A 23995-nucleotide genomic window follows, 5' to 3' on the forward strand; every position below is an offset into this window, starting at 1 on the left:
CTGCTGCAAATCTTCATGTAGGTTTAGAAGTGTTTCAAGAGGCAAACACTATGCCACATGCAATTCAGGAATCTTTGTTTGAACAGCTAATCACAGGTTTGTGGCAACAGTGAAACTCTGTATAAAGGGCGTGCATAAATTTGTGACAGAACATGCACCTAGTTTTGGCAGTCTCATTATACACTTCATAGCAAGTATTCCTTTGTGCACACATGTACATGTATATGCATGTGTGCCCTTGTGGAGCATTGCTGAAAGGCACTCAGACTGAAAAAACCCCAACAACCTACCTTATAAAATCCCCTAGTGAAGCAATATGACAAAAATCACACTCACTCTTGTGCCTAAAGTCCCCTCTAGGGTATACAATTCCTGATCCGGGGGAAACAGTATCTGGAATTTGAAATAAAAGAAGTGTTACACAGCTATTGCAAGCTATTTAACCATCACTGTTCTTCTGCATTTTTATCTTACGCTGTTCACATTAGATTTATGCTGCATATGTATTTATTCTGTAAATAACAATGGTACACTTCCTGTCTACAGCACATTTCAGACAGGCTACTGACACCACTGGCTGGCTATGTATGTGAGTCACTCCTAAGTTACTCTGTTTGTAAATACTCACCAAGGTCTGACACTACAAGTAGAGACAGCAGAATTAGGTTCTCAACTCCCATCTCTATCTCTAGGAATTAAAAGAAACCCATGAAACTCATGAACAGAATGTATCACTTACCTGTCAGCTGTCTGGCAACATGAGGGAACTGGGGTCATCCATTCCCTTCTCTTCCCCCTGGTAGTCCCCACATTCTCAAGACAGGCAAGCTGAAAGTAACCCAAAAGAAGGGTCTTGTGCTGATCTCACAGGGTTACAAGCAGCTGACATTAGCCCAGGCTCCAGGAACCATTCAGATTTTGTTTTCTGATTGAGTGTTACCATGGAGCTTCATCATCTGTATTGCAGCAGTAGAGGCTGCAGAAAAAACTGTACTTGCCTTTCAAGATACAACTGAATTCCTGCATGAGCATGCTTTTCTCTGGGTGTGCCCAGGAAGAGATGCAAGCAAGTGGGCACGTAGAGTTTTCTAGGCACTTTTGCGCTACTTCCACATTCTCAGTGTAGCCTAAATATAAGCATGTTGTCCAGGTCTGACTACTTAGGGGACAAAAGTGCAGCAAGATGTGACACCTCAATAAAAACACCTTCAGTGACACCATCCTGCATCAGAGATGTAATTGCAATCAATTGATGGTAACTGATTCACAATGTAATCATCATGTACCAAAACAATCAACAGTACAGAAGACAAAGAGTTAAGATGATTAATTCAGGTTGTACTTTTATTTCCAGGATTAAAACCCCCAATGATATAAATGCAGAGTAAAGCAGAAAAAAAAACAGATGTCAACCACAAGTTAATCTGCTGTTCAATTGAGACATCCTGGTTTCTTACAACTGAATTGGACAGATGGGTAAAGCACAAACTGCCAAAAGGAGAGAAACTGCACAAAATATAAATGGAGAATAGGTAACTCCTCTTCACATGGCACTCTACCCCCTTCAGCCATATAACAAAAAATCCAACTACAATACATTTGATAATGAGCAAAATTAAAGAACCATCAAAATTACTTTTATGTAGGATCAATGCTAAGAATATGCCACAGTTCGATTTCAGCGAGATACAGAAGTGACCACAGGTCTAAGGGTAAGAAAAGTAACGTTTCAATGAACAATACAGAAATACTCAGAAATATAAAATAATTAGATTCAACAGGTTTAAAGCTGGCATTCCTTTCCAGTCTCTACATTTAAAAAGATAAAGCCTGTCTACTTGATAAGGAGATAGAACAAGTAACTATGCTTACAAATGTATACACATTTCAACAAGACAGACTTTTTGAGTCAGTGGGACTGATTTTTTTTAATATAAAAAAAGAATAATATAACCACCTAATCCAAACAGCTAACAAGATTATAACTGGAGGGCATGACCAACTAAATCACTATGACATTACCACAGTTAGCTCAACATACACATCTTTACACATTCTTAACATAAAATTTATTTCCTCTTCAGCATATTCTCTGGCTCTTCTACCCGTCTATTGAGTCAAAAAACAAAGCTGAAAAAAGAATTAGTCAGACACAGAGAAGCAAAACAATCTCCACTGCTGAAAGGACTATACCTGACTCTTCAGTGAAGTTTTCGGTCATTTTAGACAATTTCTCTGTGCTTAAACAACCAGTGAAGATTTCCCTGAAGTTGTGTCCTCTCACTGAAGAATTCACTTATTAGGGATGGGTACCAACACAAAGGTCTAGATGAACATTTTACTAGAACTGCATATAGACCGTGCAAAATATTTTATTTTCAAGTTAAGCCTCAGTCACATATGGTTTGTCAGAATTCCTTGTTTAGGCCTATTTTAAAATCAAATGGTCAGGTCCTCTATCTATAGACATCCTAACCCCTGGTTTGCTAGATGACATAACAATGAACTCCAACATCAGAGACAGGTATGCAAAGACAGTATTCCCAAAGGCTTAGACAGATGAGAACAATAAAAACATCTTGGCAGATGCCCTACTTCTGTTTGAGTCAAAATCCCTCTTCAGGAGCACTTCAGCTTTACAGCACAGGTGCTTTCTAAATTCCAACACGTTAACTCAGCACCAACACAGAGAAAAACAGCATTTTTCAGGAGCAAAGATACCCTTCTTCCTGTTATTAATTTCTTTACCAGAGTCTCTCTAGCAGAACAAGGGTCTTTTTGCAATAAGCACTTCTGCTCTGAAGTTAGCACCAATCTGACACCTCTCACTGCCCAAAGAACCCCCAAAACTTGCCTTGCCAGCACTGTCTCTAGTGGGATGCTCTTCATTGCAGCAAAGCATATGCAAGATGGTATCCCTCCAGTTGCTGAGATAAAACTGTACAGCAGGAATCTGTGTTTGGTTCTCAAAAAAGAACAATACAATTCCCAGCTCCACCAATTCTAATATATTTAGGATAGCAATTCCCAAATAAGAAGCCGAGCGAATGACAGTCTGCAAAATCAAACAATAAATCCTCTTTGTTTTTACCTACAAGCACACAGCCAGATACTAAAAACTGATGTTTCCTACATTTTTTCCTACAACTGATGCTGCTGCTGCTCCCCATACAGGCCTGTCCCTCAAGCATGCTCTTGAATTGCACATGGCAGCAATTAGTGCCAGGAGAACAGGCATACCAGAGTGCTTGGCATTCAGTGACTGCACATCAGAACAACTGTCATAACACAACATACAAATAACCTGAATCTGTAGTAATGAACCATACAAGTAATTATTTAAAAATATGCAATAAAGTTAAGTATTTTGCCACAGGCAGCTACTAGTTTCCTGGCTTTTCCTCTCCCAGCACCTACAGAATGGTCAAGTCCTCAGAACAACTGTGCTAGGGGAATATTACACAAACTCTTTCCAAGTGAGCCCTACTGCCTGGGGGAAGCAAGACCTGCATCTGTTGAATACAGTTTTTTAGTCTTGCTTCTAACTCAAAAGCAAGGAACCCCCAGCCTTCTCCTGCATTCATGCCAACCTCTATTTTCCTCCTTGCAGGCTCTCAGTTGCTCCATACTCCACCCAGCTGCAGCCCACAGAGATGCTGGACACTCAGCTGACTTTCTCAGTACAAGATGCAGCCCCTGTCACTCACCTGCCAGACCTGCTCCACTTGGCTGCCTGAAACCTGGCTAAACACTGCCACACCTTCAGTGTCAGGACTGGATGCAAACCACTGCTCTACTTCCTTGATCCTCCTTTTCCTGCCCAGCTCACTTTTTTCCTAATGACAGAAAACAGTCTGCAGCCCAAAGTCCAACTCTAGATGAGCTGTTTTATGAAGTGTGAAGGAATCTGGAGATGCTGTGGTGCTGTGTCAGAGGTAAGCCTATTACAAGGGCAGCTTTGTTATAGTCTATGATGTCCAACAGGAGAAAGGGAGTTCATATTGCTTAGGATGATTTAGAATTACCCTAAAAGCAATTCTAAACATTAACATTGTCAGAGTACCTCCAGAAGATATCCTGCTGCAGACAGTTGTATCTATCAATTGCCTAACTCACCACTGAGGCTGTCAGGTTCCTCACAGAGGCACAGCACCAAGCACAGCTCTGAAATGACACTCTTCAGACAGGCCAAACTGACAAATGTTTTCTTTTTCCTTCATCATTAATCCAGTTCTTCACTCTGCTGACTCTTAACACCTGGCATGCCTTTGTCCTATTTCAAGAGGCTAATAGCAGATGTTAGAAAAACTTATGAGTTTATATTTAAAAATATCTAACCAAAGCCCTGAGTTACAACCATCACATCTCTGTTCAAATAAATACTAACAGGAGAACTAACAAGTCATTACTCTGCACACACAACAAATATTGGTTAAGCCAAATACATCTTTGAGGTAGGCATATACAGTACAAAATATATGAAGGGTTGAATGCAAATATTATACTAATTTCACCTTCTTGCCTTGCCCTTCAGTTCTGCAGGAGACCTTTCAGACATATTTTTGCCTCATCAGCATTCAAGTTTTTCCAAGTTCTGAAACCATTTGCAGTTAAAAGACCTCTGAAATCAAACCCACAGACTTAACACTACCATTGGTGTTTCAATTGAGGCTGTGAGAAAAACAGGCTAACACAAAATTAATCTAATGAAAATCCAGGTATTTTAAATAACTTCAAACAAAATAGTGCTGCTTAAAACAGGTTCCAGTTTCATCAACAAAAAAACCCAACAAATAATAAACTTTTGCTGGAGCTTTCAAAGGAAGTTTCTAGCTACTTGAGCTTTCATTCCCAGAAAGTGATTTTCATTATTTGTCCCCATCATGAAAACACAAGAGAAAAGGAGAAAGATAGCTTGAGACACAGACACCAACTCACTTTAGGAAAAGGATTCAGTTAAAAAAAATTCAAAGAATTCTAATGAAAACCATGCCACAAACATAAATGAGATTATGGTCTGCTCAGAACTCAGTCAAGCTTCACAAGGAAGGTTTGCAAACCTGTAGATAAACTTGGAGTTCTGAATTTGTGACAAGAAACGAAAGAAGTTTTAGATTTTCGTGGGCTGTCAAATAATGGCAAAAACAGGATACAATAACAAAATAAAGAATAAATATGGAGATGCACTTTTCTTTTGAATATCTATAACGATACATTCTATGATAAATAGCTTAGATTAATACAAATTCATGACTGATTATTTGCTTTGTGAAGACGATCAAGCAGAGAAATATCTGCTAATCAGTCACTTGTATTATTTTTGTGTTGTTTTTAACTAAAGATAAATCAGACTGTAGGAATGCTACCAGCTAGTCAATTAAGTGCTGATAAGTACCAGCATGTGACTATGCTGGCTCAAGCACACATGGTCACATTTTGTTGTGAATTAACACAAAAATGAGTTTAAAAACACAAAAATTACTACAGAAAGCAGCACTGACAGCTGCCTGTGCTTGCATAACTCTTGCTTACTTTGTCACAAGCAGGGGCAAGCTGGGGAAATTTTTCCCTTGTAGCTGTGCCTCTTGACTATAAGCCCAACTTTTGGGTTCCGTTTCAGAATTCACTGTCCCATTACAAATCAGAGATTCAATATTTGGGTTTTGAGCACTCCTTGTCACCTTGAGTTCTTCAAACACCACGCAAATTTTTGATTAGCCCACCTCCTTTCAGAGAAAGGCTGGCTGGGTGAAAAACCTTCCCCAAAGAAAACTCAAGGGATGGAAAAAAAACAAGTAACCAGCTAACAAAAGAGAAGGCTCCACTGTGGTTTCTCAAATGCCTTACAACAGGAATTCAGATTTTTGAGTTACACACCTCACAATTTGAAGACTGAAATATTCTCCAAATTACGTCAAAAGAAACAAGCTTAAACATTGTTGCAAACGTATTGAAGAGGTGCAGAAGAAGAGTGGAGACAGCACACCAAACTCTTGCCTCTCAAACCAGGAGAGTTGAGATACTCAATACAGTGTAACAGCTTCCCCTGAACAACAGCAATGTTGTTTCTTCAAGTTAAGAGGTAGTGTCATAAACAGCTTAATGAAGACAGCAGCACCCTCCAGCTGAGCCCAGCTAAGCCCGAGGTGGCCCAAGTACAACACTGTTTAGCCAGCCTGGCCATACTGCAGCTCCGGGATCAGCAGCAATCCATGGTTTGAGCCCTGGAGTTGAGGAATAAGCGGGATGCAGGCAGAAGGGCCCGGTGAGCGGGGTCTCCAGGGAGACTTGTACCATAATGGGGTCCATCTGCTGCGGAGGTCAGCCCCTTGCTGGCAGGCAGAGACCACGCCAGGCTGCAGCAGATGTGTGCATAACTTAGTCAAACACTGAGCCACAGACATTCAGCACCATTCAGACAGAACTTTTCTGTTCCACCACACCACTGGGAGAGGGGACCCGTCTGTATGTGATGTTTAACCACATCTCTTCTAGCTTTCTGTTAAATAAACAAAGGTTACAATAGATTTCACATAAATAAATAAATAAAACAGGTAGCAGAGTTTGAGGATGCTCACTGAGGAGCCTAAGGGACGCAGCAATCAGGATTTAGTTGCAGCTTCGTCCTCTTCTAAAAGGAGGTCGTTTAATGCAATAACTGTAGCAGCAAAGTCAACCAGCTCCACAAAGTCTGATGTAATTATGTTAACACCCATGACACCTGGCTTCTGTGCTTTCACCCAATTCAAAATCATGGGCAGGTTCCTAAAGAAATTGAAATAAAGAAAATTTAATATATTAAAAGATAGTCTTCTCTATACATGGTCTACTTGTTTCAAATACAATATGCTGTTTACAGATTATGTTAGTCTAACATTTTTGATCAGATCCTAACTGCCAACCAAAATACAAGTGATTAATAAGAAGGGCCTTGAACATAACATGTGGTTATCAGCTATCAGAAACACTAGTCAGTCATTAATACAAACTACCATGTGCACAACAACATTTGTGAACTCTAGATTTACAGCAGACTGTGTTTCAGGATTTAATCTTGCACTACAATCTCCTCTGTGCTGCTGTTTGTTTTTCTTTACCCAAGTACATGTTGAACTAAAAGCTTAATTTCACAGCTGACTCCAATTTCACAAAGCAAAGCTGTATCTGCCCAAGATGTTTCCCTGCCTCACCTAAAGCAGAGAAGAGAGTTGTTGAGGACAGCATACTGCTTTTCTACCACACTCCTTTCAGTCTCTGGACCCACTCACAGAAAAGTGATCAAGGATACCAAACCCAGAACCAAGCTCTCAGCTCTATAGGAGTTGAACAACCCACCACACATCACTGTAGCCAGAGAAAGGTGAGATGTCAGAAGCTGAGGTAAATTCAGTCAGAAATCCTACCATGGGGAGAAATTTCAAGTAATTTCTTGGACAGAGTGTAAGTCAGGAGCCTGTAGTCTGGGTTTTTTTGCACTGTAGCATGCAATCATCAGGATTTTCAGTGCACTTAAGACATAAATGACTAAATATATTAGAATTATTTAAATTAGTTGCATAATACACAGACAAAATTATACAAGATGGTAGGAAAGTAAGTGAGCTAACAGGATGGGAAGAAAATACAAACAAAAGCCCTAAAAACTCCCCAGATCTCTTGTTCCAGAACAAAGAGAAGCAAGAACTTGACTGAAGGCTTAATTACTGTCCCTGTCATAGGACACAGGAGAGTTTAGGCAGCTTAGTGTCAATGTTGCACATTGCTCCTTTCCTGAAGAACACTTCAGTCATACTGGGGGGCAAAATTTCTATATGAGAAGACAAACATCTACACAGAACTGTAAAGACAGATTTACACACACAGCCAGCATCTGTAACAAACAAGCATTCATACTTTAATGAACAGCAGCACCTAATTGTTCACTATTTACTTTCAAACAAGTGGTAATGATGGGGCCAAGGGAAAGGGATGGAGCAAAGGCAGGCTTCTAGCCTAACAGCAGTTTACAGCCCAGATCTGTGCCAAGGGTTACCTGAAACAAAACTGCTCGCCCCCTCCACAAAATTAGATGATCCTTTAAACTGGGATAATTTTTAAAAACAGAAATCCAGCACACTTTCCTTTATTCATGAGGAAAAAAAAAGTACATTTACCATACCGTACACAAACATAAGTTACATCTGTGCCTTCTGTTAGGTACCCTCGGCAAGCACATGTATTTACTTTTGTGCTACTTGTGACAGCTCACACCAGGCTTAAAGCACCTGAGCACCATCTAGTGTCTGATGCTGACTGCACAGGCACAGTGCAAGCCATAATGGAGACCTGAACAGATTGTGGCAAACATCATTTGGATTTAATTGTCTTTTGCTAGATTGTCTGTAAACAGGAAGGAGACTGAAAGCTTCATGATTTATATCTCACCTGGAATTTCATTACTTCCATCAACAACTTTTGTGATTGAAAAAGCATGCTCATCACTTTCAGAAAGGATTTTTAAGACAAGTTTTTTGACTTTGGTTTCAAAATAATAAAATATTGCAACTTCTGAAGTGACCAATGATTTTCCCAAAGGGAATATCAAATGGCTGAAGATGAGTGTTTATTTTGCTGCTTAATATTAAGCTCAGTTGCTTATCAAATTAGACCAGTTGTGACCACCTATACAGCCATGATTTAAAACTTAATGGAAGATAAACTTAGAGACATCAGAACAAACAATATTAAACAGTGAGCAAGGAGACCATATCCCAGTGGGATAGTTACAGTTCTTCCAGTCTTTACAAAACAGGCTACAAAGTAACAGTGCCATGAAATAAAATCATATGGAACACATTCTGGTCATGCTGTTAACAGTATTTAAAAAATCAGTGGCACTCTGCACTACTCAAAGCAAAACCCTCTTCTTATCAGCTTGGGCAAATTAATTGTACAACCATAATTAGTACAAAAATGTCAAATTGTTCATCTAATTTTTGGTTAAAAAAAAAAAAAAGAGATAAAATACTGCCCCAGGTTATATATCATGGGCCAGTACTGAAATAACAGGCAGATTTCTACAGAGAAACAAAACTGAGCATACAAACAGGCCATTTTCCTCTGTGGCACAAGCTTTTCTGCCCTAAATTCAAGTTTAGCCAACCTGGAACAAGTATTGGTTTGACACAGCAGATCCAGCCCTTGTTTTACGGAATTACATCACATTCAAAAAGAGCTCCGGCTACCAGAACACACTTATAGTTACGTATATACCCTGTTACTTCATTGCTTTCAGTAATTTTTTATTTTGAATGACTGCAAAGCTCTCACAAGCAGTAGTAATGAAGCAAAGCTGCATGCTTTCATGAAGTCTTCTAAGCAAACATTGTTTCATTTTTTCTTTCCTATTCAGTGCCTCGTTCAACATGTAAGTTCTTAACATAGTTAAGAACTGAGAAACCAAAGCAAGTCCTTACCTGTGAACAAGTGTGTTCTTCAGACCACGAATTAGATGCCGTGCAATAGTTTTGACTCGAGGTGTGAGAATTGCTTGAGAAACATGAAAAGTCCCATATCGACTTCGCTCCTCGAGAGTGGTCTCCAGGAACTGCAGCAGTTTGTGTACATTGGTTGTATTAGCCCATGGTGCTGGCATTTTATTCCCTGGCCACAGGAAGGGGTACTCCTGATGCAAAGGGTAGTGGTAGAATATGAGAACCTAGCAGAACGAAGGAAAAGGAGATACAAACCAGAAATTCACATGTTTGTATTTAGATAGGAAGTTGAATTGTTTATGTTTATACAGCACTGCTGCAGCTAGCATAGGAGAGAAAAGAGGACCAAGGAAAAGAATTTGTTCCTGAGTCATGTGTGTCAATAAGTACATTGCTCTACTGCCAACACATGAGACTGAGATCACTTTGGTTTGCTACAAGGACAGGATTGCTTCAGGCTCTAAGGGTCATCAGTTTAAAATGAAAAAGTTGCCAGGAGCATACTGAGATGTCACTTAACGACTTCAGCTTAAAAGTATTTCAAAGCCCTGTCAGAGGATATTACATCTGTACCTGAAGATAATGATTTTAGCAGTATTGCCATCTTCTGGGTAACTCCTATTAAGTAGCTAAAGTTTACTGGGTTGACTGGCATAACAGCATTCCACTCACACTTACTGCATAGGATGCCAAAGTCAGTCTTGCTGTCAGCAAAACCTTCTCTAAATGATAAGTCAGTATTTTATGCCTTGTAAGGTGGAAAAGGGGAAAGCACAAAGATGCAACACTTTTTATTAACACCCAAACTTACAAATTATTCATTTCAGACCCTAGCACTGACAGCATCAGTTCAGATGATTCTCTCAAAGCCTCACATATTTTACAGTTCAGGAGCTACATGCCACTGCTCAAACTGAGTTCTCCCTTTGTGTGTATGCATGGGAGCAGTTACCACAGAGATGCATTTAATCTTGCCACTGCAGATGGATGGCTGCAAAGGAGTCAAGAAATTCAGTACCATTCATTATTCATGCCAAAGCTTATGTATGCTTCCCACTTGCCAAAAAGGTGACAGTTTATCAACCCCCCACCAATATAAGTCAGCACAACATGCTCTTCCAGAAGAGAAGACCATTTGTAAGGAGCACAAGGCCCCAAGGATTACCATCATTTAATTATTTAACAAACATGCTTGGGAACAGGACACACTCTAGCCACACCATGGGTGAAGAGGCTATACATCATTGGAGAGAAATATGCATAGCACATAAAGGAGGCTCCAGCATGCTTTAAATTGACCATCAGCAACATTCCTGGTATGATACCTCTGACTGGGAACCACACCCAGCTTTTTTATTTAAATCTAAGTCTTCTGGGTTTGAAAAACATTACACGTCCTCCATACCTGATGTTTCTTCTCCCACATGTACTGCAATGTCACATGTTCTACACATTCAACAGAACAAAGTTTGGATCCAAATGCTGAGCGGATCTTGTTGATCAAGAAGAAGTGATGACTGTCATCCATGGCATAGAAGTGATTGAAATCCAAGAAGACCACTTCTTTCGGGTGCTGCTCAAGAAAGCTATTGATCTCCTTCAGTCCATCTGAGACCTTGATGCCAAACAAGCCGTGTATGAAGTAAATCTCTTGACCCATTTCTCCAGGTCTGGATGATACCCGAAGATCAAAGTAGCGGATCCCGCCTTCCAATTGCTCTTTGAAAGTCAGGTTTTGAGTCACTGACCATTTCTTCATGATCTTTTTAACCAAAGAAATTCTGGCCAAGCGTTTGATAGCTGTAGCTTGGTCTGGCCCCACAGGAGATTTCTCGTCAACCCAGTAGCTGAAAGAATCATGCGACCCTAGAAACAAAAGCCAAACATATTTATTTTTAGAAAACTGACTCCCCCTAACCACTTATGCTTATGTGCCCTGTAAACTCAGTCTTACATGGATGGCAGGATTAGAGAAGAAGAATTATGCTCAAGTGTGAGCCTTTCAGAATATCCTTTACAGTTTAATCTTCCCTAATTGTACAAGAGCTAAACTTTAAGGCTCCCAGTCTAAAGTGTGCTTTTTTTCTGAGCATTCCCAATTTCAATGCACACTGGTGGTAAAGGGAATCTTCCTTCTAACATTCCTTTAATTACAAACTATGTCTGCCTTCAAAGATTTCCCAGAGACTGTTAACATTACTGATTTGAGAGGATACTCCAGCTGCACTGAAAGATGATGAGACTTTAGTTTCATTCCACCTGGTAGATCCAATCATGTCCAAATAAACCACAGTTCATTGAAAAGGTATCTGTATTCATATGATGGACAGAGGGATCGGTACACACACCTGCCTTATCAGCACATCTCACTTCAGCCTCAAAATGGCAAATGAGTTATTAGTATTTTGAATGGTGGATAATGAGTGGCTGACCTTAAAGGTGGAACAATTGAGTACACCACCAGTTACTGTGTGGTTAGATACCAAGGTCATGCTAAGCAAGTTCATGAATGTGTCTTATGTGGCAGTGCCTTTGAGTGACTAAGGGTATGATGAATAAAAAAGTTGCAAAAAAATGATGGCAAATCAAAATTGCCAGTCCCTGCAAAAATCATGCATGTCCAATAAAGCTCCTATAAAACATGCATTCAAGATACTGCATCTCCATTATAAAAACTGTGCCTACTACAAAAAAACCAAAACACCTCTAACTGAAAAGTCAGTAGTAAATAGAAACAAAACTAAGAAATCAGAAAATTCCTTCAAAGTAACAGCTTCAGAGTTAACATAATATTCCCAGCTTAGCCAAGTCAAAAACAGAACAAGAGTAGGAAGGCAGTGTATCTCAGTTTACACTGTACCACAGCAGCATCAAGCAAAGATGGGCAGAAGCTGACCTACTACAAACTGAGGTTTACCAAGGATATCTAACCATTTACACCATACACCAACATTCTGACCATGAAGCTGCAACTGCTCCAGACATTTCCTTTTCTTCAGGAAAGTGGATAAGATTCACCACTGAGGAAAACCCCATCTGCTGCCTGCAGACCCACACTGGTGAAGTACAGGGAAAGCATCTTCATCCCCATTCACAAGTAGCTCCTTTTCCAGCTGCCCAAGAGTACCCTTATCTGCACCATTCAGTCAGCACCTGCATCTTCCACTTCCTGCATACCCCAGGGTTCTTGCCCCTGCTTCTGGGACTGTACTTTTCTAGAATTTCCTCCTCTACCTCAGTCTGCAACCAAAAATCTCATCTGTCATTTCCAATTTTAAGACAACATTTGAGGCATCCACAGCCTCCTTTACCCAAACCTTTTATTTGCGTACCTGTGCTAACTTGAAGCACTTCCTATGATGCAAGGGCAAAGCTATAAACAAGATTATGATCTCAACAGGATTATCTTGTCAGTTTTTTAATCCAGATGGAACAACATACTGTGCACAAACCAAACATCAACCCACAACAACCTTAATACAGACTCCGTGGATTTCAACTAGTTCAAAAGCACCTAAAAGTAACCATGAAAATTAGCTTTCATATTTTACAAATTAAGACTAAAAGTAATTTTTGCCAAGGACACCAAGCTGTGTGGTGCAGCAGACACACTGGAGGGAAGGGAAACCATCAAGAGGAACCTCAACAGGCTTAAGAGTTAGGCCCATGCAAACCTCATTAAACAAGGACTAATGCAACTTTCTGCACCTGGGCTGGGGCAACCCCAAGCACAAATACAGGCTGGATGGAGAAGAGATTGAGAACAGCTCTGGGGAGAAGGACCTGGGAGTGTTGGTTGATGAGAAGCCCAATGTGAGCTGTCAATCTATCCTTGCAGCCCAGAAAGCCAGCTTCAGCCTGGGCTGCAGCAAAAGAAGTGTGGCCAGCAGGTCAAGGGAATGGCTTATCCTCTGCTCTCATGAGATTCCTTTTGTAGTGCTGTGTCCATTTCTGGAGCCCCCAACACCAGAAGGACATGGAGCTGTTGAGGTGAGTCCAGAGAAGGGCCATGAATAGAGTCAGAGAGCTGGAGCACCTCTCCTATGAAGACAAGATGGGAGAGTTGGGGTTGTTCAGCCTGCAGGAAAGAAGGCTCCAGGGAGACCTTACTGCGGCCTTTCAGTACCTCAAAGGGGCCTACAGCAAAGATTGGGAGGGATTTTCTTGTAGTGATAAGATAAGGGGCAATGTTTTCACATGGAAAGAAGGTAGATTTACATTAGATATTAGAAAGAAATTCTTCACTGTGATAATGGTGAGACACTGGCACAGGTTGCCCACTCCCTGATGCGTTCAAGGCCAGATTGGGTTGGTCTTTGAGCAACCTCATCTAGTGAGAGGCAACCCCCATGGCAGTGGGGTTGGAACTACATCATGTCTTCCAATCCAAACCATTCTACCAGTCTGATAATTCTGACCAACTCTTTATGGATTCCTTAGTCTTTATAAAAGTGTGCCTCTTGCATGGCTTTCCTTTTAGTCTTCTCGAAACTAGTGACAAATAATAAAACCCTACTTTTCAAAGATGTCAGCTTAGGAACTTACGTAGTTCCTGTCACAATAAACTACATCAAAAAGTAGCTGTCAGTTTTGGAGTAACACCTAGATTTTCTCCTGCCTCCAAATGTGTAAACCCAAACAAAATTCAGGATCAAAGATCTAAAGAAGACATTTCAGAAGCAGTCATATCTCATCTCAGGCCTGGCTCATACTGTACACTGCAACTTAAGTTTTAAAACACCTCTCCATATAGCAGAGTAAGCCTTTCAAGCTTATACAATAATTGGGAAGTAGACTTCTGTCATAAGGGACTTGTCTTCTCTCCTTCAGTAAGTCATTTTGCACAGAGAGGTTTTTGGTTTTCTTTCTGTGGCTTCAATTCTCAATATTAAATTTCTTCCTGTATTTAGATGACTGCAGAAAATCAGCATGCTAGAAGGTGGCCATAAGAAACATTTGAACTAAAACTGTTGAGCAGCCTCTACAGAGCTGTCTAACACAAATCACCTGCACCCTTACAGCCTCTCAGCACCACTGATAAATTTGACCTATGAAGGAATAACAATTTTATCTGGCATCAAAAATAAACTCAGAATTCTCTAAGCAAATCTAAGCCAAGAAACAGGTTTTTTTCCTAAGTCTGATCATATACTTTACAGTGACAAAAGCCTTTCCTCTGCAGATTGCCATATACAAGGCACATTTAATGATCCAAAAAATTGAATTTCTTCTTACGCTATCACAAACCAAATTCTACTTATAGCTCTATAAAGCAACAAGCAAGAACACATGCCACAAGCACATTGAAACTTTTTCAACACATACTTTAGGAACTGCTCTTCTTAACAGGGCAGCTGCTATCTGAGAAACCAAACTATATGTGACATGCTTCTATAGTTAGAAAATATTCCTAACTCCTTCACTATGGCTCTGCTTAAAAGCCTAGGAAATTTTTCTTCTCATTTACAATGAGGACAATATGTATACCTAGATATAACCAAGTAGAATATGAACTGAAGCATCCAAAAAACAAGCTCTCCTCTTCATGGTTGGGAAAGACCACATCCTAGGAAGGACATGGCAGCATCATCAATACTGAGGTTGAAAATGCACAGTGTAAATTCAATTAGATTTCCACTGGTCATTTACAGAAGGTCAGCAACCAGCTGGGAGAAATATCTAAGCCAAACCCAGGCCCACAACTTTTTCACTTCAGTAAAACAAGCAAACTGAAACAACAGCTTCAGGGGTAAGAGCTAGGTGAGGATCCATGTCATCCAGTAGGCTTCTTAAACTTAAGACCACTGTGTTGTATTACCAGCTCAGCCACTGGCTTTAATATAGCTTAGCAGTGATGTTAAGCTACATGCTAAGCTGATCACATCACGATGTAAAAATAATGCCTGCTCTCCTTTGCTCTACTCTTAAAACCCCATGAAAGGTCCATCCATTCTGTTGCTATGGCAAGACCATGACTGTTTGCTGATACATAGAGCACAACATGGATTTCTTCTTGAAAAAGCATAATTTTAACTGCCAAAACTGTTCGATTTAAGAGGCAAAATCCAGACTCTCTACCAGAAGCATGAAGCAAACCAGCCCATTTTGTTAGCAGCTCAGTGCTAGAGTTGCTAATCACACTCTCAATTCATGTCTAACACAAAGATCTGTGAAGATACACAGATCCTATAACAATGTACAGAAACAGTAATGGGGCTCACAGTTCCCCAACAAGCATCACACAATTCACATAGTAACATCCAAAGAAGTTTTTTCTGTGTGTAAGAAATTCTTTGTGGTCTGTGTTTCCCACCACCCAAATGCCCCTGACACCTCTTCTGAGGAAAAAAAAAAAAAAAAAAAAAAAAAAAAGTTCAAATCTTGCCAGCAAAATATTTCAGGTAACACCTTACATCTTAAACACGAATAACATCCTATGATGATTAAACAAATCCATCCCTTAAAACTTTTGACTGTGAACAAGGCTAATAATGAACCTCCAATCTATTATAACCTCCACCCTACAGTCAAAGGCACAGAAAAGCCAAGAAACTTTGTTGTCCTTTAGGCGAAGAGAGGTGAGAACCCCAGTATGAACTGTTTGAAGGGCATGTTCTTGCACATGCAGCACTCTTGAAGTTACTGTACAGGAGAATGAAGCATTCAGATTACAAACTTGACTGAGCTACTCCAATGACATGGCATCAACCTGGTGTTCAGCCCTTCCCAGAACCAAGCTATATGTTGGAAATAAAATAAGAAATTACAATTTGCCAATTGCTTTCAACAGGCTGATGATATCCAGCATGAAGCAGCATGAATTAAAAAGAGTCTGTATATTCAAAGGAAAAAATATAGAGGACTGTTAATCAGCTGGCAGCTCTCAGAGGGTAACAGACAACAGCTGCTCTATTTTCATTTGATTTCTTTCATCTGGCAAAGACTGGAAGTTTCAAGGAAAGCAGTCACGTGCCATCAAATGCCAAGATATTTAACTACCAAATTCTATGCTAATGTTAGAACAGTACTAAAGAGGTATCTTCCAGATGCCAGATCGATAAAATGAAGGATAGTCCTCTTAATAGTACTGCCCTATGCTCAACTGTGAATTAAATTTTAGTTGCATCTTAAAGTATCTCTTGATTCCCCTTACACAAATTTGAAGTTAATTGTATTAATCAGATCACTTCTCAATTCAATTTATGTGTTAGATTTTAGTTCACTGTGCAGGATGACTTCTTGTTGATGCCTTTGTGCTAATTGTTAGAAAGCAGCTCTTAATCATCACATCTACAGAAAAGTCTAACTTTCCATTTTGTCTATTTGTCATGGTACTTAGCCACAGATGGTCAAATTAACCCATGGTGCAGCTCAAAGACACTCATCAACTGAATGTTGTTAAGCCTCAAATTTCAGCAGTTACTAGCTATATCATTTTATCACCTTTTGTTTCCACATCAGTACTTTCTGTGCATACAGTTGCAGCACAGGGATAGGAATGAGCCAACCACAGCATCCCTTGGCAAGCTTGTAAGTTTACCCTCAAGGGATGTTAAAACTGTGACTACATGGCATGAAGTGCAGAGACATCTTCCAACACAGATCATACTTGTGCACTGCCAATTATTTGAAAACAAAACAAAACCTCCCTTTTTTCTAGATACAAGCATTTCTACTAGCATATTGCTAGACTCCCTGGTTGCAAGGCTGTGGAGTAGTCACCAACAGTTAAAAACATTTTTTGCAAAAATCTGGCTAACCAAGAAACAATAAATGAAAGCAGCAGGGCAGAAAAGTCCTCTGCCAGTAAGTGTAACTACATCTGAATAATTTGGCTTGTTCTTCACATTAATGGAATATTAATGGGATGTAAAAATGTATTATGTTAAGCATTTTTAAGAAGCAAGGTCAACAGACTGTACCAACCCCCTAAAAGCACTAAAGGGTCATTTAAGGGCAAATAATCACCCTAGCTGTCCTGATGCCAGACTTCTTAGAGCAAGCTTTGCTCATGAGATGAGAGTCTCATGAGAATGAGCAGTACATTCCCCATACATTACAACACACCACACATGACAGAACACCAAGCATTACATAGCCAAGACATCCAGAAGTACAGTAATCAAGTTCCAAAAACACAGGATGCAAGAACTAATAAGACTGTCCCACAAACGTTCTTCTAAACCAAATGTCCTGTGTGTGCCAGAACTGAGGGAAAATCGGGATAAAGAAAAGTGTCTCTCAAAGCCCCAAAGTCCTCAGGAACCAGGTCACTTACAATCCAGATTTTCTAATCAAAAGATTAGCATCTTAGAACATCTCTACAAAGAACAGCAAATCAAATGGTCGATACTAACTTGCCCAGCCAAAGGAGAAGAGGCAGGAATAACAAGCATCCTATTGATAATCAAATATCTAAAATTATTGAGGTAAGGATTTACATTTTAATAGACTCCTAGAAGAATTCTTTAGGCATTCTTAGTACATTCTCATTAGAGAGAGCAACATCTAGTACAGACCAAATCCTCTTAGGAAAATTTCCTCTCCCCATGAGAGATTTACCTTTATTTCCCCCACTGCCTCCCTTCAGGGTGGTTCCCAGCTAAGCTTAGTTCTTCCCTTAACAGCAGGATCATTAAAGCTACATGCAAGAGAATATAATCCCCCATGTTTTCAAAAGACAGCCATTTTACCTCTTCTTTCCTGCCTACATCTACAGCACTGTGTTACACCATCCCTTCCTCAGGACAGCTGCATGCTTCACCACCCAGCATGAGTTTAGTCAGAGCACAGGAACAGTTGTTAAGGAAGGCTCTTCTGGCAGGAACCATTGCTTCAATAAACTCCCCCCCAAGCCATTATCATCGACATAGACAAAGCTTTCCATCAGGTTAGCTTGTCAAATGCACTCATTTACACTTGTAGGACCAAACCAACATCAAAGGGAAGTTCTGCTCTTTTGCTTAGGTGATAAGAGATGGAGGAATGGAGGCAGGCAGGGGACAGAGGAAGCTTCTTGTATTATGAAATGGCACCCATAGCTACTCTGGGTGTTCCTGCAAGGAGCTTGCTTGCCCTCCCATGCCCTCCCATATCCCAGAGGATACCTAAGTAATCATACATTTCCTCTGGAAGACAAGAAAATCAGCACTGAGGAAAAACTCGCAGCTAACTACCCTGATCAAAGTGGGTGACCAAGCCAGAGAGTATGCCTTTGTACTGTATCACAGCTCCTAATTATTCAAAGACAGAATAATCCAGACAGAATTCAATAAATGCATTATTATCAAGACCCAGAGGAAAGCAGAACTGCCCTCTCTTCTGCTCACCACATTTATCCAGCAGCACCTTGGAGGCTGGACTAATAAAACACTCTGTAAGCAAACACCAGTAGCTGGCAGTTAACATGTGTTAGATTGCTTTTCTGGCTCAAGACAACAAGGTACAAGCTTATCACAGTCTCAGAAAGCAGATCTTGAGACAGAAAAAGTGTTTCAGCTGTCCTAACACAAGTATTCATGTAAAAGCCCAATGATACTGAAAAATGGTGCTGTACCAGAAGCAGATCAACTTCTTGAAGTCTGACACCTAGTTAATTATGATACTGCAGAAATTACTTAAAGGCAAATAGTCAAAAAAAATAGTACCAATTTGACCTGCCATGGTGCTATGAATTATCAGCATGCAAGTATAAGCAAGAAACAGGTTAGGTTTCTCCAACAAAATCATTTTTTGAAAGCTGAACAGTGACAACACTACAGCTTTTTGTCATTCCATTATCAAGAGGGAAAAAAAAGAAAGCCAAGAGATGCGGATTAATAGGTGACCAAAGTGGTAAATATCAGTTGTACAATTTTAAAAAAAAATTTAAAGTAAACCAGCTTGAGATTGAACACATATGGGAATATGCTATACATTACCCTGTCAAGGGTCACATTCACTATCCATGTTCAAAAGTTCATTTTCAAGCCCACAAAGCTAATTAGTCTGGAGTATAATTAAGAGAAAACCCTCTAGAGGTTCCTTCAAAACTGGTATGCCTCATGAAACACCCATCTTAAACATTCCTTCTTACCAGTTAGTTCTAAAGATTGAGCAAACAATGACTTTCTCTGCCCTCAGGTAGTATGCTTCACACCACATTTAACAGCTCAGGGAATCACAGAACACTGTACATTAAAAAAGGCAGCTGTGACTTCTGGGGGTCCTTTTTAAAGTCAGTGAAAACAAGGAGCTCTAAAAGAAAAATGTTTGCAACAGATAAGCAGAACTCTATACCGACCACCTTTACCTTGATACGAGAGGATTATCATGACTTTACACCACACAATACTGCATGGTGAACTAAATCTAAATGTCTTGGGCTAGTCCAGTGGTGTTTTGGAATTGGTGGGAGAAAACAGGGGTGGCTCCTGCAAGAAGCTGCTGGAAGCTCTTCCAGTTCCAATACTTGCCCTACCTCTGCCCAAAGCCAAGCAACATGGGAAGCTGGATGTGTCTCTTTTAACCTTTGAATGCTGCATTGTGCCAAAGTGCAATAAGGTAAAATAAACTAAAGCAAACAGCATATTTGGAGTGTTGAAAAAGCTTTAATTTAAACTGCTCCAGCACCTTCAATAGAGATACACCTCTGCTCCTATACAAAAAGTGACGGGGAAGAGAGAAGGGAAAAATAAAAATCTGAATCTATCAATCCAGTGGTAAAAACAAATGCAACCAGAAATGGACAAAGGCAGGTCACACCTGTCATATGCACACCCAAATATTAAACATAGACAAAACTGCTTCTCACTTGACCTGAAGCCTACATTTTATCTCTCTTGAAAGCAGCACTGGCCTCCACTGATGTTCAACAACTGTGAACTGTTCTGTACAATCCTTTCCTTGAAACACTGCTAGCAACATCACCTTCTGTCCCAAAAGGCCCTAGAAGTCCATTCCAACAAGAAAATCCTTGGACTAAAGTAAAAAAAAAAAAAAAAAAAAAAAATTAAAAATCCCTAAATGCTATCCAAAACGTCTTCTCTACACACAAGTTGCATGAGGTATATGCAAGAAAGGGGTGGGAAAATACAACAACTTTGACTACAAACAAATATACATTGCAAGCTTTTTCCAAAAATACACTACCTGTTTTAAAAGCAGTGTGGCATTGTGAAACAAAAACTCACTTTCTTGGCTCCCCTGCTACAAACATGACACAGCCAATATTTTAAGTGAGGGACAGCTGCAATGCACCTAACACAAATCAGCATCAAAATCTTCTGCAAAGTTTCACAACCCTTAAACTCCTACGGCAACAAAAAGTTGATTTGCTACTGGGGGGAGGAGACCAGGAAGGAAGCACTGCTTTTGATTAAAAACAGAATTTCAACTCTTCTAATTCAAGAAATACAGCAGGCAATGAGGGCTCCACTACTGCACAGGAAGTTTGTAGTGCCTTCTCTACATGCTTCAAATACCATTCAAACACCTTATCTCTGCTGGCACAAACAAGACAGTCACTGTTTCTAGGGAAGCATCTCTGAGTGCCCTTTATACAACACACACCCAAAGGGCTCTGACAAGCAAAGGCACTACCATGAAAACCAAGCCTAACTAATGACCAGCCTAACAATACAGCAGTTACCCTGAACTTTTCCCTACTGACAACGGCAAGCAATACTAGATTATTTTTTGACACTTAGATGTGAAAATTCAGCCTATTCCTAGGTAACCTTAGGGTTATGATATTTTCCTCATTTGTCAGTTTATCCATCTATGAACCAGAAGTGATGATATTCACCCTTACCAGTGTTTTAACTTATCTCTGTACAGGAGCTTGATGCTAGCAATTTTAAGTTCTGCTGGAAAAGGAGAACAGTTTAGAAGTTTTTACCATATTTTAGTGACTCCAGTGTAACATCACTCATTGGGATGTTTCATAACCATGCTGTACCCTTGGACTCTGACAAGCCATAAGTTCTGCTATAAAAGCCATTTCAATTTGACAAACCTCCAGCTGTTAAACATGAATAAACCTCTTCCCCTACCTGCTTTTAGCCTTGCTTAAACAATGTGAGAAACCTTAAAGAGGACATCCAGTGGTAACACTTACTTTTTAAATTTTTTTTTAAAGCCAATGAAAACAAGCAGATCCACGAGCTAGAGATTCACAGCTGTATTTACAAAAGCTTAAGCCCTCCTTCCTCTCCTTCAATGGGCAGGATTGGTAAGCCCTTACTCACAAACAGGTGCTCTGAATCAGCCAGGCCTTGACGCCTCAAGACAGACTCTCCACATGCTTGCTACACTTCAAGCAAACACCCAGCCTCCGGCTCCCAAGGACGGGCAAACACCCCAGGACCAAGCCTGCCGGGACAGCATCGGGCACAGCAGGCCCTGGACCCAACACCTGGAACCAGTTTGCTGAAGGGGGACGCGACGCTACCACCACCGCGACGCAACTCCTCCTCAGCGTTAAGGCCCCAGCACCCAAACATCGCCTTTCTTTCCTCCCATCCCATCCCATCCCATCCCATCCCATCCCATCCCATCCCGTTCCGTCCCACCCCATCCCTGCCGCCCTACCCGGGATGGCCAGGTTGGAAAGCGGGTAGGAGAGCAGCGCCGCCGGCAGCGAGCCCATCCAGTCCGCCTTGCTCTCCGCCATGGCCCCCGCGGCTGCCCACCGCTGCTGCTGCTGCTCCTCCTGCTGCCTCCGCCGGCCGCCCTCCCGCCCGCCCGGCGACCTCATCCCCGGCCTGGGGAGCCAGGCCGGGCCGGGCCGGGCCGGGCCGGAGCGGCGGGGCCTGTGGGTAGCGACTCAGTAGGTCCTGGAGGGCGAGTGAGGACTCCCCGGGGCCGCCCGCCCCCTCCTTATGTAACAGGTGCGGAGCGGCCGGGAGCCGTGACGTCACGGCAGCCCCGCGGACAGCCATTGGCTGCGCCTCCCCTAGCCCCGCCCCTTTCCCCGCCCCGGCCGCAGCGCGGTGCCTCAGGCAGAGACGGAGAGGGGGGGGGGGACATGGTCCGGGCCTGAGGCGTGATGGACCGGGCCGGACCAGCTTTGCGACTGCCCAGTATTTCTAATATTAAAATACAGCCGATTGGTTAATAATGGTTCGTTCACCACTCCTAAGTGCACATGCGCCTCTAAGCTGACGCTTAAAGCATTTAGCTGCTGATTAGCATGCTCGTTATTCACAAGCAGGTGTATATTTTAGTATTATAATTCACGGAATGGTTTGTGTTGGAAGGGACCTTAAAGATCAACCAGTTCCACTCCCCCTGCCACGGGCAGGGACACCTCCCACTAGACCAGGTTGCTCCAAGCCCCATCCGGCCTGGCCTTGAACACTGCTGAAGGGGGGCATCTGCAACTTCCCTGGGCAACCTGTGCCAGTGTCTTACCAGCCTCACAGTGAAGAATTTCTCCTAATGTCTACGCTAACTAACTAAGGTTACCATGGAAAACACTCTTAACTTGACTTTATTCCAAAATCCTGCATACATTTCTAAATCAGCAACCGTAAAGCCCCAAAACAGAAACGCACAGCTTTCTTATCTTGGGATTCCCTGTGCTTTGTTCAGGACTAGTTGCTTTCCAAGGAGCTGAAGTGACCCGGGTCAGATGCTCTCCTACAATCCGGCTCAGTTTGGAGTCTTTGTAACCCGTGCCCCTGATCTTTCCACACAAGCTTTGCACATACCCATGGCTTTCCACCGCTGTGCTGTGCGGTGATGTGCTGCTTGGGATATGCCCAACCATTCCAGTCACACTGATACCTCATGGACAGCAAGGAGTGGCTGTGAGCTTGGACTCTGCTATTTGCTCTCCTATAGCACCAGGCAAGCTATTGAACCCCAGTACAGAGGGCTGGCACCACGGTTTTACGGCTGGTAGTAAGGGTATTTGCTGGAGCAATTGATGCACTGCACTTGAAGAGTCAACTCTGTAGCAGAAGATTCAGGGAGCAAGACAGGGCAGCCTCAATCCCTTCCACCTGCTCTTTCAACAATTCCCTTTCCCCGATAGTCTCGTGCTCTGCCTTACACCCTATTTAGCTGTCATTTAGCAGTTTGTCCAAAACACTTTCTGGATTTGCTGTGATACACAAAGTGAGTCCTCCAAGATATAATTTTTCTCCCTTGCTTTACTACTTACACTTGAAATCGAATATTTTCTGAGCAAGTTCTCTTAACTGCTTCTTACAAATAGGTACACATATATTATTTCCATAGTCTTCTCACAGGACAGACAGACGATCAGGTAAACACACAAGATGGAGGTCTATTCCACCATAAGCTAGTGAAAAAAACATCAAACATCTCTCTGAATGAGAATTTTTACTGTATCATTATTAAAGGCTGAATACTAAATATCAAGGCTATATATTTCAGATGTTCTCTGTTTTGTCTGGAAGGAAATATTTTTTTAATCATAGAATCATATAATGGTTTTGCTTGGAAGGTACCTTAAAGAACACGTATTTTTTATTTGGTGTACTGAAATTTGCACATTATTCACATAATATTTTCAT

General features: G+C 41.3%; 1 protein-coding gene across 1 annotated transcript; it reads right to left on the reverse strand.

Annotated features, from left to right (window-relative positions):
• Positions 1-1326: 1326 nt before the first annotated feature.
• PLCXD2 (phosphatidylinositol specific phospholipase C X domain containing 2) lies at positions 1327-22346 on the reverse strand. The gene is made up of 4 exons (XM_071757477.1): positions 22044-22346; positions 10879-11339; positions 9456-9697; positions 1327-6765 (listed from the first exon to the last, which is right to left on the reverse strand). Exons 1-4 carry the CDS (start codon positions 22207-22209, stop codon positions 6603-6605), a joined length of 1032 nt encoding a protein of 343 aa, XP_071613578.1. The 5' UTR covers positions 22210-22346; the 3' UTR covers positions 1327-6602.
• Between the last annotated feature and the right edge of the window lie 1649 nt (positions 22347-23995).

The sequence above is a fragment of the Heliangelus exortis genome, chromosome 1 (genome assembly GCF_036169615.1).
Source record: "Heliangelus exortis chromosome 1, bHelExo1.hap1, whole genome shotgun sequence".
Classification (NCBI taxonomy): domain Eukaryota; kingdom Metazoa; phylum Chordata; class Aves; order Apodiformes; family Trochilidae; genus Heliangelus; species Heliangelus exortis.